The sequence below is a fragment of the Vipera ursinii genome (assembly GCF_947247035.1).
Source record: "Vipera ursinii genome assembly, chromosome: Z".
Classification (NCBI taxonomy): domain Eukaryota; kingdom Metazoa; phylum Chordata; class Lepidosauria; order Squamata; family Viperidae; genus Vipera; species Vipera ursinii.
Window position 1 is genome coordinate 80,452,778 of NC_139517.1, and position 16,050 is coordinate 80,468,827.

Genomic DNA, 16,050 nt, shown 5'->3' on the forward strand with positions numbered 1-16,050 from the left:
TTCTCAGTGGGGGCGCCTGCCCTCTGGAACCAGCTGCCAGCTGCCCCGACCTCCGCTCATTCCGCCGGGGCCTGAAGACCTGGCTCTTCGAGCTCTCGGGCCCAGGCTGAGGAGTAATTTATTTTAATCGGGGTTTTAATTGCACAGGGTTAGTTTAATCTTTTTAAAATTGGTTTTAACTTTTGTATTGTTGGTTTTTAATTCCCTGTAAACCGCCCTGAGTCCTCAGGGAAAGGGCGGTATATAAATGTAATAAAATAAAATAAATAAAATAAATTAATTAATTGACCAATTGACCAGTCAGTCAGTAAGTTGGATTTTCATGTGAAGTTGTCTCAATTCTGGAATGGAAAGTTTCAGTGGAACTCTCATAAAACCACAAAAATGGTTGCTTCCCCTCTTTTTTCTTTATTTGTGATTCTTAATTCATATGCTAATGTTTCTTTGATAACTATTATTCTGAATGCATATTTCAATTTTATATTTCAGGTTGCACCCACCATTAAAGAAAGAATGATGAAAAAGGGTAGCATGATGCTGGGTTATCAACCTCATCGTGGAAAAGTTAATTTCTTCCGCCAAGTCATCATTAGTCCCCAGGTGATCCGTGAAGACATGGACTTCCTACTTGATGAGATTGATTCGCTTGGGAAAGACTTGTAACTGATGTTCCCCAACACTTGGAGAAGCTTCTGTGTGTACAATTTATAGACTAGATAAGTTAATGATATAATATTATTACACCTTATGATCCATATAAAAATGCTCAGAGATATGTAGACTTTTTATATCCAATATATTGTGAAATTTAAAAGATAAAGGGAATTTTACAATGATGGGGTGATATATAAAACACGGCTTTTTAGAAAAATAGTGTTATATGAACAATAGGATATGTCAACTTCACATTTTCCTGAAAACATTCATGTTTTGAATAGAGATTCAAATAGATCCATACTGTATATTATAAAATATTTCCTATATTTGGATAATTAATTTCATGTAGCAGCCTTTTCGATTAATAGGTTGGGATTGCCACCTCTTTTATTTCAAGCAGTAGGCTCAAAGTTGGGACGGCTGGGAATTATCCTCTATCTGGAGAACATAAGGGTGAGGTAAACTGATTTATAATGTCTGAATCATGTTTTCAATGCTAAAATAGCAACAGGCATTTCAGAAGCATATTTGAGTTTTTTAAAATGTGCATATAGATTTTAGTGTTTTTTTAATGCAGAATAGCTATTTAAAATAAGGTTTTTGGCACTGATTCAACATCACTTAGATGATAGTATAAAAACCATCAGCATTCACCTGCACAATCATAAACTTGTTAGAGAATATACTAAAAGCAATATAATTATTTAATCATTTATTGATTCATCATTTGAATCATATTCAAATAGAGACATAGTTAAATGATATTGTGAAGATGGAAAGGCCTATAATATTTCCTATTATTTATTTGTGTATCGCACTACATTTTAACAAAACTGATCTTATTTTTTTTATTGAGTCATATGGGATTTCTACTATATTTGCTAATTTAAATGTTGAAGTTACATTTGAAGTATGATAGAATATTTAATTTAGTAAAGCCCCGTGTTGTTTCTTTCTGCTTTTACAGTTACAGAATTCTCTAGATTCAACACTGTAGGAGATATTTCAATTTAACAAGTACATAATTCCTATGTTTTAGATAACTGATATAAATGCTTTATAATAAATACTTTATCAAAATGTCTCTGATTATTCCATCTTCTATAGCACTACCAACAAAAGCTATTACAAACACAAGGCATTACCATAGCACGCAAACCAACTAATGCCTTCCAAAACATAAGTAAGACCAAAAGACTGAGTAGCCACAGAAGAATCATCTATAACAGTGGTCCCCAACCTTTCCGGCTCTGCAGACCACCAGTGGCAGAGGGGGAAAGGGGATAGTTTCTCACAAGTGTGCGCTACTTGCACAAATGCAGCTTCACAAGCTTACCTCCCACTCGCATGGCACGGGGTCATGGACCGGGGGTTGGGGACCCCTGCTCTACAACACATAATTTAAAGACTATAACAGCCACTATGTAGGACAGATAAGTAGAAGACTAGCAGAGAGTATCTGTGAACACCAACTAGCAATTAGAAGTTATGATGAAATTTCACAACACATAGACAGACTCGACCATAATTTCAGCTGGGAAACAGAGCATTCTAAACCAAGCTAAATCCAAAAATACTATAGAATTCCTGGAAGCTTGGCATTCACACAAATCAACCATCCAAACAACATTTACATACAATTCCAAAGGAACAGTAAAAAAACGTCACAGCGATCATGTCACCTGTAGTCCTTTTCATTAAAGGTAAAGGTTCCCCCACACATGCATGCTAGTCGTTTCCAACTCTAGGGGCTCATCTCCATTTCAAAGCTGAAGAGCCAGCGCTTGTCCGAGGATGTCACCGTGGTCATGTGGCCGGCATGTCTAGATGCCAAAGGCACACGGAATGCTGTTATTCCCACTGTAGTGGTCCCTATTTTTCTACTTGCATTTTTACATGTTTTCAAACTGCTAGGTTGGCAGAAGCTGGGACGAGTAACAGGCGCTCACTCTGTTATGCGGCACTCAGGATTCGACCTGCCAGATGGACTGCTGACCATCTGATCGACAAGCTCAGCGTCCTAACCCACTGAGCCACCACGTCCCTTCCTTTCATTAAACTAGACATACCCAATTCCTGAAACTGTTCTTTGTATGTTTTAGCCTCCAGTTCCTTAATCATCTTTGTTGCTCTTCTCTGCACTCTTTCTAGAATCTCAACATTTTTTAATTTTTTTATTGATTTTCTAATGTTGCAATTATGTCTTTGAAAGGCAACGTGGCAGCTGAGTTACAATAATTCAATTACATACAGATATCATTAGTAAAATCTCAAACTATTACAGTAAATATTTCCTCTTTTCCCCTTAATATGTACTGTCTCATATTTAAGTTAATATACTTCTTATTCTATCAAGCAAATGAAAAATAACTTTCTTACTTTTATCAATAATTTGTTTATATATATCTTGTATTAACATTCAATCTTTTAGACAATAACCAGTGAATTTTAATTTTCCATTGATGGTTAAATTAATATTTAATATTTATCAGTTTTAAATGACCCCAAATCCCTTTGTCACAATTTCTTGCAACATCTGGTGTTCAGGATACACGTCTTATATCTTTATGTTCTCGCCATCTACATCAGCAAGTTAATAATACAATATAATATTTTTATTTTCTAATAATTTCCAAATACCTTAAATTTAGTAACCATTTTTTTATTTCAATGTTTAGTACTTCCTCTCTCTTCCTCTTTGTATCTACTATCTCATATTTAAACTAATAATTTCCATTCTTACCACTACATCAAGACATATTTATTACATTCATCAATAGGTTTTTAGCTTATATATATCTTAATCATGTTTACATAACCTTTATAAGCAAATCAATATTCATATTTAACTGTTAATATTTATACTTCTAAATTTTAAATAACCAAGGTTTTCTTTATCTCTGATTCAAAGAATATCTTATATTCAAAGTACATGTCTATTTGAGTATATTCTATTTTAATTCTCATAAGTAGGTCAAAGCCCCATTCTACTTCAGCCTTATTCTAGCTTTCTTTCTTTGCCAAATTGTCTTCCATGTCTGTGCTTTTGAATCATCAAACAAATCTCCTTGTATTGTTATATGTATTATTTGGCATTGAAAAAAACCATCCAGTCACTGTTTTTTTAAGAGGACTAGCAGGTCTAGCAGGTTGTCTCTTTATTTTTCCATCTCAATGTAGTTGTCCTGAACTGTTTATCTTCTCTTCCATCTGTTCTTCTTCTTGATCCTCAGGTTCCTTCTGATTTATGTAGGAAGTTTTTCCCTCTTTCCATATTGTCAGTTTCTTTTCTGGATTTTCCATTGTCTGTGTTTGTTGTGCAGTTAAATCTTCTGTCATAATATTTAGTTGTTCCATTTTTTCTGTTGCATTCTGTATAGTTAATTTTTTTAGTTGTAGTCAAAGTTTGAGTTTGCATATCTGGGCTGCTGTCTTGTTCTTTTTTATAGGCTCTTATTTTGTCACCAGCTGTAAGGAGGATTTGATAAATTGCTTTCAACATAGAAAGGATTTGTTCCTGATCTTCATCCATAGGAAAAGTCTGTTCCTGATCTTCTTCCATAATGATGTGTTAGACTAGAACTTTTATTTTTTTCATTAAATAGAACGCACAGCTGAGTTTTTCACAGGTGGTGTTTCAAGGTTACTATTTTCTGGGCTGTCAGCCAAGTCTCTTTTAGACAATAACAAATTGAAGTATCAGGTTTAGCCACAAGATGTCGCTCCTACCATTAGCAGTTTTCCTTTGAATCCCAAAATTATTTTAATCTTTTCAGTTTTTCTTCTATTTTATAGGGAAAACCCCAGATCTTCAGTAAAAATAGAAAGTAAAAAATAGAAAATAGAGGATCTTTTAGTCCATAAACTTTAGGAAATAAAATTCTGATTGGGATCATTAGTTTTTCAACGTTTTAAACTCCCCTGGATAATCAGTTGCCACTTCAACATCAACATCCTTTTTTATATCATAGTGACCAAAACTGGATCCAATATTCCAAGTATGGTCTTATCAAGGTATTCTAAAGTGGTATTAACACTCCACGTAATCTTGATTCTGTCCCTCTGTAAAAGGAGCCTTAGACTCAAGCATCCCTTTTGCAGTTACTACTATTAAGCCAGGTACCACCTATTCTATACCTTTGCATTTGGTTTTTCTATATAAATCTAGAACCTTATTTTTCTCACCATTGAATTTCACTTTTTAGACAGGGCCCAGTGCTCAAGTCTGTCATGATCCTCCTGTATCTTGAGCCTATCTTCTGATGTTTCAGCTATTCCTGCCAGCTTGGTGTCATCTGCAAATTTGATATGATCCCCTTCTATGCTCTCATCGAGAAGGGCGGTATATAAGTCTAATAAAATAAATAAATAAATAAATAAATAAATAATTGATAAAGATATTGAAGAGTTCTAGGCCTCAAACAGAGCCTTGGGACACCTGACTTGTTCTCCCCTTTTTTTGAAGGTGGGAACTGCAACAGTGCTTTTCCAGTCATCTGGTAATTTCTCCATGCTTCAGGATCTTTGAAAGATACACTTCAGTGTATCTGAGATCACATTTGCGAATATCATCAGAATCTTGGGGTATAACCCATCTGTCCTGGGGATTTGAACTCATCTAGAGTAGTTAGATGTTCTCTTACCCCTTTCTTGCTTATTTTGACTTGTATTCCTAATCTGCATTTTACAGTATTTTTTTTATAGGTTGGACTGTTTTTTCCCCCCTTTGTTTAAAGACAAATGCAAAAAAAAAATGAATTAAGCAATTCTGCTTTCATCCTGCTGCTTGTCACTTTCTTGCCATTTTCTCCCCTTAATGGACCAATTGTTTCTTTGACTTTTTTTTCTTTATCTTTTCACATGCTGAAAGAAACTTTTGTTGTTATTTTTGACTTTTGTTGCAAGTCTTAGTTCATTTTGAGCCTTAGCTTTCCTGATTTCATTTTGCAGATTTGGGCTATTTGCTGATAATTCTGCCTAAGTTATGTGCCCCTCTTTCCATCCTCTTGCAATCCTTGGGAAATAGCATGAGACAGCCTTTCAATTGGCAGTGAGGGCACTAAGACTGAAGTTTCAGCCTCAGCATTGCTGCCAAGTGCCACTATTCAGTGTCATCTACATGGTATGTGTGTGTGGGGGGAGATTGTTGCTCTTTTGTTTGAGTGACTGTGTGTGTATGAGACAATCCACCAGAGTCAAGTTAGGCATTTTCTGAATTTTTTCAAGTTAGGTTCACCATCATTGGTATATCAGCTTTGTATGCTCATAAGAGCTGTTTAAAACATTTCTCTTATAAAAATTATTGTATTACTATTCCCAACATGTACGGTATTTTTCCCATGTCTCTTAAATGATAGACCAAGATGTTTCTAAATAGCCTTTCCAGATTGTAACTTAGAATCTTTTTTTCCCCCAAGGCTTTACTCAGCTCCCACTGACCAAAATATTATATGACATTCTGCGAAAGTGATTATGAAGTATACATGCATTTGGTGTCTAAGCAGTCTCAGTTTAAATCCTATTCAAAGTAAACATTTTTCTCTTACTTGATTTTATTGCCAAAGCGTCTGGCCAAAATAAAATTCTGTCAGTAATACAACAGTCCTATAGGTTCAGATACAAATCCCATAATCTTCAAAGAGGTTTATTCCCAGAGAGTAGCTCAAAGTCTGCAGGCATACAGAGTGATCCTAGTGGCCATTGCAGAGAGATCTGAAATCCTGTTGGACCCATGCTGGCATGTTGAAAGGACAGGATTCCCTTTCGCGCATTTTAATTGTTTCCTATTCTTTTTCCCTTCCTTCCAAAGTTTTTTCAGTATGATCCTCAGAATTCAAAGAGACAGATGAACATGTAGTTGGTAAGATACTCTGGATATTTGTCGAAGTATATCTTCTATCAGTTGGAATTTTTTGTTTTGTTTTGTTTACTTCTCTTTTACCGCTTTGGGTGTTGAGGGAAATGGAAAGTTCTGATTCTTGCTCTTTTTGGCAATCTTAACCAGTTGGAATGCTTGGCTTAAATAACAGTAACTTCATCTAAAAAAAATTAGTGGCAGTGATTACGTTACTATGGGCCAAGTAGCTAGTTCATTTGGAGAGTCATTCCTAAAAAAAAAAAATACTTGAAGTATAATCCTAAACCAATTTGATTTTAACACATATAAATTCAAGCCATTTAAGTTTATATGACAAAGATATTTATAAAAATTGACTTGTATCCAAGCTGAAATAGTGTTGTATCATCCACAAGCTTGTTTTTTAATACAGAGAAAAGATAGCTTCAATTGACCTTTTGAAGTTTGAATGAAAAAATGTCCTTATTTGTAAGGGTTTCATTTTCTTGGGTTTATATAAATTATCCCCATGTTCTACTAATAATAGAAATATTCCAGATTGGGAAAAGGTTTAATGGTGTCAACTAATAGCATATAATTGACAATCTTCCAGATTTCAACATGCACCAATTTCCCATATATGTCACTAGATCCAAGAGCCCAGATTATGAAATAATCCTGAAATAATTAATTGTGGCTGATTTGGGATGACATTTTTTAATCCTGGTTAATAAACTAACCTATTTTCTGGATGGACATAATTCATTGGAATAACTAAACAATTCATACAACATGGAAAGGAGAAAATATTCTTTGTATTTTCTTTTTCCTTGTTTATTTCATTGCTGTATTATTTTACTTTTGCTTTGTTTAAATGTCCTTTTTATTTCTTATGGTTGAGTCACCTAGGGAAGCCCCATGGTGAGACAGTGGCAAATAAATTTAATAATATATTTATCAGGCTTAGCATGTTATTTGAATGCATCTGCAAAGTCTTCATCTAATATGTGAGTGTGGTGTGGGAATACTATCAGCATTATAAACTTAATATTTAATATTGTATTAAATGTTTAATATACTATTATAAATTATAAATTATTCTCACCACTCATAATTTCTTCTTCTTTTTCACCCCACTGTGTGACTGTAATGGATTGTGTGTGAAAAAGAACATGTTCACAGTGTCTACAGAAGATTGCTTTTGTACAGCCTCTTTAAGAGTTTATCTCAATTGTGAAGTTCGGAAAGAATAGTAAACCCTCAGAAAAGTAGTTGGAATGACATGATTAGTTGGTTGACATAATGACTATATATATCTGCATTAGTATGGTTTAGCTAAAAAGATATATCTCAATTTCTATGGTTTAACTAAAAAGACAATAGTAAGAATTTGGGAGACTAATAAACTGAAGGACTTCTGTTCCTCCTTGACTGCTGGGGTGTTCTGTACCAGCCTGCTACCGGCCCTGCAGAAAAGGCAGGGACAACCCCTTTTACAAGAAGGCAAGAGGCTGGAATTACGCCTGCCAAATTTATTACCACAAAAACAAACGGAACAAGACAAACCAAAAAACAGGAGCTTTAAGAAACATGAACTATCCAAGCGGTTGCCTTCAGCAAACCAGCCCTCCCACACATTCCCCTTATATAGAGTTCAGGGCGTGGCTTCTCTGTGCCTCCTTCCGAGGAGCCCCATTGCCTTCCTCTGTTTACTCCTAATTGACTGCCTCCTGCGTCGGGCGTCCTTGAACAGGGCCAGCTGTTGGTCATCTTCATCCACACTGTCAGGCTCACACAGCTGGGTCTCCTTGGTGACCAAGTGGGAGGGGCCTGGCTGAGGGCTCTCATCAGCAAGATCTTCAACCCCTTCAGCAAGGTCTTCAACACTCCCCTCCTCCTCTGAGTTGTCCGACCCAACTGCCGAACCCACAGGCTGACCCTGAATCACAACATGGGGTGATAAGCTGATGCTACATATAGTTTTGATTTTTGAATTAGTACAGAATATATTGCTTTGTAACAGTTCCAAGAAACCAATTGCTCTTTTTACACCTCGAGATGTGAAATAATCCTATTCCTTAATAATGTTAGCAGATCCAGGTAGTTATTAAATTTCTAGAAATCATATATTCTTGAATTTATTTACTGCTGCAGGATGGGCAGTATATTTGCAAAAATATTGTTGGGTAACGGGTGTAGGGAGGAGGATGAAGTATGATGGAAGATTTTTATTTTTTTATATGCAAATTAAATTAGATGCTTTTGTTCCAAGCATTACATTATCTACAATTTTAATTTTGTAACTAGAAAATAATTAGGCAGGAACAATATTGAAATCCAATGGGAATGGAAAGCATTTCTGCACAGTATAAAGAACCTTAACAAAAGGAAGATTTGGGACAATCCTGTATTTAATGATGTATTGTGGAATTGTCAGTGAACATCTGTAAAGCCAGCCTTGCTGAAGAGGTAACTAAATTGTTCTTGACATAGTTATTCATAAGCATTTTCTTTCTCCTAATACAGCCAAATGGATTTTCTAGTGAACTCAATAAAAAAGGAGGGCCAATGGCCACAGATGGTGGAGGAAAATCTAGGAACCATCCAACTAATTTTCCTGATAAAATAATTCATATTTACTCTGACTTAAATGTATTCTGTTATTTCAATTTCATTTAAAGTATATTCTTTAACCAACACCAAGCCATCTACAACATCTTTTAAAAACGTTATTCCCACAATTCTGTCTTCTCTTGTGTCCCTATTCTGTATTTCAAGAATCAAAATAAACAGAAGGAATAACAAACAGCCTTGCCTTGTTCATTTTTCTACCTTGCACAGTTTTATTAGATATTATTAACACTTATTTGTGCTTTCTCCGAAGTATAAATTTTACCCATTTGATAAAATTCTCTTCAAAATTTATATCTCCCAAACAGTTGTTCTGAAAGGAGGATCAAAAGGAAAATGGCAGTGGGATTAAAAGAAAGAAATACAAAGCAAAAAGCATTGATGGGAAGCAGTATATTGTATATTAAATGACTTGTGAGAAAGCAAGCAAGATTTCAAACTAATCAGCATCAGTTCCTAAAATCTAAAGAAAGACATGACTGAGAAATATTCACTTTATTTAATTTTAACTGAAGGCTGTCTATAGCTTCCCCAAAAGAGGATCTTGGGTGAAACATTAACTTTTTTTAAAATGGCAAAGTAATACTATTTTTATTTCTTGGTCTTTATTTCTAGTCCTACATTTAGTGCTAAAACATTAGACTGAGTTGTAGTAGCTTTCATCAATAGTGAATACTAATAATAACACAAGCAAATAGCTACAGGATGGAGAAGACAAAGTTGACTTAAAATAGTTTGTATAAAGTTCATCTTTACAAAATAGTTTGTATAAAGAAACTTTATACAAAATAGTAGCCAACACATTTGATGGTACATAGGACATTTAATGGATGTAGGTAGGCAGCCCCAAACCTACTGTCTTCCATGTTAGGATTAAAAATTCTCCAATTCTAATACAGATGTGGATCATTGGAGGCCCACATTTGGAAGGCCATCCGCTTGAGGAAAACTGGTCTCAGATGTATAATAGCCTGTCCATGACAATGGATGACAATGGATCCAAACTGAGCATCTGCAAAGTTACTGCACAATTACCAGAAAGGAATACTTAACCTTGGAAAGCTAAACATGATACTGATACAAAAATATCAAGAAAAAAATATTGTGATTTTAATGACAGCCTGGAATGCAACGCACAGTTCATGCAATTTCTTTTTCATTACTTCTGGATGTTAATTAACATAGTGATTAAAACAGAAATCATATTAAAAACACAGAAAAATGGAACTATAAACATATGCAGATTGTTTTGCATTGCATTTAATGGACTGAAGAAATCTGTGGCTGAACATGTGGCTATGATTAGAGTTCTTTTGTTATAAAACCCAGTCTATAATTAATACAGCAATTAATTTACCAAGATTCATTTTTAGAAAAGGAATAGAGTCCCATCTATTCTAAATTTATTGTTTAAATATTAGCTTAGCTCCAGTAGACATATTGAATTTGATAGCAGAATTTAAAGCAGTGCCTCTCAAATTTCCAAAACCATAGAACCAAGGTTGGTTTTAGGCTAAGGCTAGGCAGGCCCTGGCCTAGGGTATCAAAGCTCAGGGGGCATCAACTCTCCCTCCCTCCCAAACTATTCTAAACATTCAAATCTTTGTATTATCAACAGGTGACACCATCGGTCATTGTGGCCATGAGGTGCCATATATCCATGAGCTGGCACTCCGGAGAACACTAAGCATTTTTAAAATGGAGGAAAATCTATGAGTGTTTCTCTAAAAAAGTTTTAAAAATGTTGAAATAAACATTTTAAATGATACTCTTAATTTTTTCTTTATCTTTAATGCATGGATTATAATTTTATTTATTTGGAATGAAACTTATTAAAGAAAGTAATCAGCAATTATGCTTGCTCTCTTTAAATATTCTGTTCTGATTGTGATGAGAGCTGAAAATTCTACCTTCATTAAGATATATTGAAGAAAAGGCTAGTAAGGCCACTTAAAATCTCATCCTTCCAGTGAACAATTATCCAGGGTCTTTTTGTGATGATTGTTCCCATCCATTGTTTCAATGTGTAATGGGTCCAAAGGTCAAAAAAAATGTTTAGATCTCCAGAGCCAATGTATAACAATTTCATATTAATTGGGAAATATTAGGATTCCATAACATCTGTTCTATATGTACCCAAAATAGGGTAACATAACACCATTTATCTGTCTGAACATTGTATATTGGATCCATACTTTCCAAAATTCCATTTTGTCAGAAACTCCACCTTTGCTTTATTACAATATCTGTGGATTCAATTTGATAATATAAAGTGTTTATCAGCAATGCAAAATAGCCAGCTAAATACATCCGGTCCCAGCTATTACAACTCTGCCCCAGTTTCCCATTTTAATAGAGATCATCCTTCCACAACTTGGTACCCTCTAAATATGTTTGGATTGCAATTTTCAGAGGTCTATAGCCAGAGGCAATATTAGATGAGGAATCCAGCTTGGGGCAGAGATTTAACTCCCAGTATAGATGGACTGCAGTTTGTAGGATTCCCCATCTAACATTGCCTCCGGCTGTACACCAAACGTATTTAAAAATAACAAGTTGTGGAAGGATACTGAATATTTCAAAAGGCATCGTTGAGACTGATGACCTTCTCTCAAGTCTCCATCCAAGCCTCATTGGTGTAACAGAGTTTTAGTCCTTGAAGATTAAGTAAAATATATATTTAATATATATTTAATTCTAGTGCAGCCCCAAACCTTTTTTTTAACTTTTTCCTGTGCATTTAATATTTTAGTTAAGAATGGAAAACCTGTTGTTGCTTGATCTATAATTCTCAGCATATTTCATCTACTTTAGCTGGAGCAGCTAAGAATTATAGTTTGGCAGCTTCTAGAGAGCCACTGGCTAGTATCTTAATTTTAGATATTCCCATTGCTTTATCCCTTCTACGGTTTTATCCCATGTGGTTTAATTGGCATTGTATTATTATTTTCATGGTTCTAATATCATTCCCACAGTAGTCTTATATTAAAAACAAGGGAGTTTTTATCGCAATTGGAGAAACTTAGAATTCTTTCTTGCATATTCTTGAGCCTTGTTTTGTACCATCAGAAAAAGATTGCAAAAGAAACAGAACTATGATTGACATGCTAATTAAAGGATGCTTGTGGAAAGGCTTGAAATACATCCACAGGGTGACAAAGGCAAGCAATGCCATTAATTGGAAAATATCTAGACATATCATTTTATCTTCTTTTCAAGCTCCCAATTCATTTGCAAGTTATTCCTCGAGCCACAGCTTCCCTCATTGTGGTAAGACTTGTTAACCTTGAAGTGTCAAAATTCTTGACAGTAATCCATTAATCCAGTCTAACATCTAATGTGCACCTACGAAAAATAATTGAGCAATATTTATGAACTTACATATATCTTCATGCCCTTCTTTATAGAAAGGATTAGCTCCTTTCTGATGTCTGAAAAATAAAAGCAGTTTCACATAAGAACAGTCTTTGCTACTTCTTTAATCATTGTTCCTTGCACATGCGGAATAAAAGAAAAGTTTGAGCATGTGTTTACAAAGCTCCTGAGAAGTCCTTTGGAGTTAATGTATTTTCCTATAATGGCCAAACACATTAATCTGTTGTGTCTTTTAAAACAAACACCCAAAATATTAGCCTTGCAAGTAGTGATAGAATAGAATCATCATGCAGGAATGTAAAATGACATTCTTCCTCCACTGATCCTGCTGGTAACTGTAAGCTGCTTAAAGTCATGTATGTAAGATGAATAAATGATAAACAAAATTTCTCTAAAACATAAGCAATTAATGGTCTCTGAAATATATCTTCCATTGGCACAATACATCTGTAGACACAGTGGGTTTCCTATTTAAGTTATCCTGAGAATCCTAGATATCACAAATAATCTTTGTTGCCATCAGTACAGACAAAACCCCTTTTTGCTGCCATCAAGCCCTTTTGGCCAGAATTTGAAGTCAGAATTTATTTGAGTCAGCTTGAAGATGTACTCAGAAACATCTGTACTCAGATGTTTGGGAAAGCTTGTCAACTGTGCCAGTAAAGGGTGGTGTTAGTTATGGAGGTTTGGAGAAGATTAATCAGAATACTGTGGAGAGCCAAGAAAACAAATCAGTGGGTCATCAAACAAATCAACTCAAGGCACAAATTACTAGGCTCAAATTATTCTACTTCAGATACATTATGCAAAGACCTAAGTCCCTAGAGAAGGCTTTAATGCTGGGAAAAGGGGAAGGGGAAGAGGATGATCAGGAGCAAAGTGAATAAATTCAGTCACTGTAGTGATAAATGCACTTGGAAAACTTGAAAGAGTAGGTTAGAATTGATCATCATGGAGAAAATGATGTTTCTGTGCTTAGTAAGAGTCAATCACAACTTGATGACACATAATCAATTTATCAAGCTGTGGAGAGACAGCCGTTCCTTTACATTCTGATTTTATAATCCATCAGGATAAGATTGTTCAGTTTATTAGTAGGCCAAATCTCTGGAGAGGGCATTGCCTCTATTGCATTAATACCATCTTGTGAAAACTTTGCTTCTTGTGTTTTAATGCATAATGATTGTAAAATTATATTTTCAAGCCTGGAAATGAATGAATGAACCTTTATTGTCAAAGTACAACCATGTACACATTGAGATTAGCTGAGCCTCCCTTCGTGCCCCCACTCCCAAATCACAGTGACAACAAACCATCTTATTACACCATGTGAGCTAATTGCACAACACACCGGCCTCGCAAGTCTAAAATTATTTCCTGTTCAAGAGCCTAACAGCCCATGGATAAAAGCTGTTCTTCAGCCTGGCTATACTCCTATATCTCCTACCCGATGGTAGGAGAGTAAAGAGATACCAACCATGTATTAGACTAGTGCAGTCTAATTTGTGTGTAGTAGCATGTGTGTTCATATGTTGCATATTCATTTCAGAAAGATGAAAAAATCTAAACAAACAACACCAATTTGGTTTAATTTTTGCTTATTATGAAGCTAATACATTGTTGGCTGTTTACTAGTTGCTATCATTCATTGCTCATTCTTGTCAGTGAAAATTTGGAAGTAGTAGAGATCTTTCGTATCATTGCCTTCAAGTCTTAACAATTACTTCCTTAAAATGGTATGAAGTTGCAGCTTTCCAATTTAATATCTTCCCCAAGTACTGGATTTCATATTTTCCCTAGTCATATCAGCAAAGAGATCAGAGTCTATTTGTGGGTGCAGGGGAAGGCTATTCCATAATATATGAATGAAATAACTGTGAATTAAGAGGATAATAATAATAATAATAAGTTGGAAGGGACCTTGGAGGTCATCTAGTCCAACCCCCTGCTCAGGCAGGAAACACTATACCATTTCAGACAAATGGCTGGCCAGTCTCTTCTTAAAAACTTCCAGTGTTGGAGCATTCACCACTTCTGGAGGCAGGTTGTTCCACTGGTTAGTTGTTCTAACTGTCAGGAAGTTTCTCCTTAGTTCTAGGTTGCTTCTCTCCTTGATTAGTTTCCATCCGTTGCTTCTTCTCCTGCTTTCAGGTGCTTTGGAGAATAGCTTGAATCCCTCTTCTTTGTGGCAGCCCCTGAGATATTGGAACACTGCTATCATGTCACCCCTCACCCTTCTCTTCATTAAACTACACATACCCAATTCCAGCAACCGTTCCCTATATGTTTTAGCCTCCAGTCCCCCAATCATCTTTGTTGCTCTTCTCTGTACTCTTTCTAGAGTCTCAACATCTTTTTTACATCATGGTGACAAAAACTGGATGCAGTATTCCAGGTGTGGCCTTACCAAGGCATTGTAAAGTGGCATTAGTACTTCACGTGATCTTGATTCTATCCCTCTGTTAATGCAGCCTAGCACTGTGTTGGCTTTTTTGGCAGCTGCAGCACACTGCTGGCTCATATTTAAGTGATTGTCCACTAGGACTCCGAGATCTCTCTCACAGTTACTACTATTGAGCAAGGTACCACCTATACTATACCTGTGCATTTGATTTTTCCTGCCTAAATGTAGAACCTTACTTTTTTCGCCATTGAATTTCATTTTGTTAGATAGTGCCCAGTGTTCGAGTCTGTCCAGATCCTCCTGTATCTTAAGCCTATCTTCTGGAGTATTGGCTATTCCTGCCAGCTTGGTGTCATCTGCAAATTTGATGAGTTCCCCATCTATCCCCTCATCCAAATCATTGATGAAGATGTTGAAGAGCACTGGGCCTAGAACAGAGCCCTGGGGCACCCCACTACACACTTCCTTCCATGTAGATGCAGTTCCATTAAGGAGCACACACTGAGTACGGCCTGTCAGCCAGCTACAAATCCATCTGGTGGTGATGCTAACTAACCCACATTTTTCTATCTTATCAAGTAGTAGGTTGTGATCTACAGTACTTTATCAAATGCCTTACTGAAGTCCAAGTAAATTATATCTACAGCATTCCTCTGGTCCACTAGTTTTGTCACTTGGTCAAAGAATGCAATAAGATTTGTCTGGCATGATCTGTTTTTGACAAACCCATGTTGGCTTTTAGTGATGACTTTGTTCACATCAAGGTGTTCGCTGATTTGTTGTTTGATTATCTTTTCCAGAATCTTCCCAGGTATTGAGATCAGGCTGATAGGTCTGTAATTTCCTGGATCTATTTTTTTCCCTTTTTTGAAGATGGGAACAACATCAGCTCTCTTACAGTCTTCTGGTAGTTCCCCAGTGCTCCAGGATCTTTGAAAAATATCGTTCAGTGGTTCTGAGATCACGTCCGCCAGTTCCTTGAGAACCTTGGGGTGTAATCCATCTGGTCCTGGTGATTTAAACTCATCTAGGCTGGACAGGTGCTCACTTACCATTTTCTTGCCTATCTTAACTTGCCTTTCTATTCTGTTTTTTATGGCACTGGTTTTGGTAGGTTGGACTGTTTTTTCCCTTTGTGTAAAGACAG

At 35.8% G+C, this 16,050-nt stretch overlaps 1 protein-coding gene across 4 annotated transcripts in view; it reads left to right on the forward strand.

Annotated features, from left to right (window-relative positions):
• The window catches only part of GADL1 (glutamate decarboxylase like 1), a 142,983-nt gene extending 133,690 nt beyond the window's left edge, over positions 1-9,293 (forward strand). The window contains exons 15-18 of one of the 4 annotated variants that reach the window (XR_014494076.1): positions 490-694; positions 5,608-5,779; positions 6,467-6,517; positions 9,020-9,293. Coding sequence is in view for 1 of the 4 variants with exons in the window: in XM_083376150.1 (XP_083232276.1) it covers positions 490-663 (174 nt within the window). In the remaining 3 variants the exon portion in view is untranslated. Of the gene's footprint in view, positions 1-489; positions 1,758-5,607; positions 5,780-6,466; positions 6,518-9,019 lie in introns of those variants that run through there. The other 3 variants (XR_014494077.1, XR_014494075.1, XM_083376150.1) reach the window with 3 other exon arrangements.
• The last annotated feature ends 6,757 nt before the right edge of the window (positions 9,294-16,050 follow it).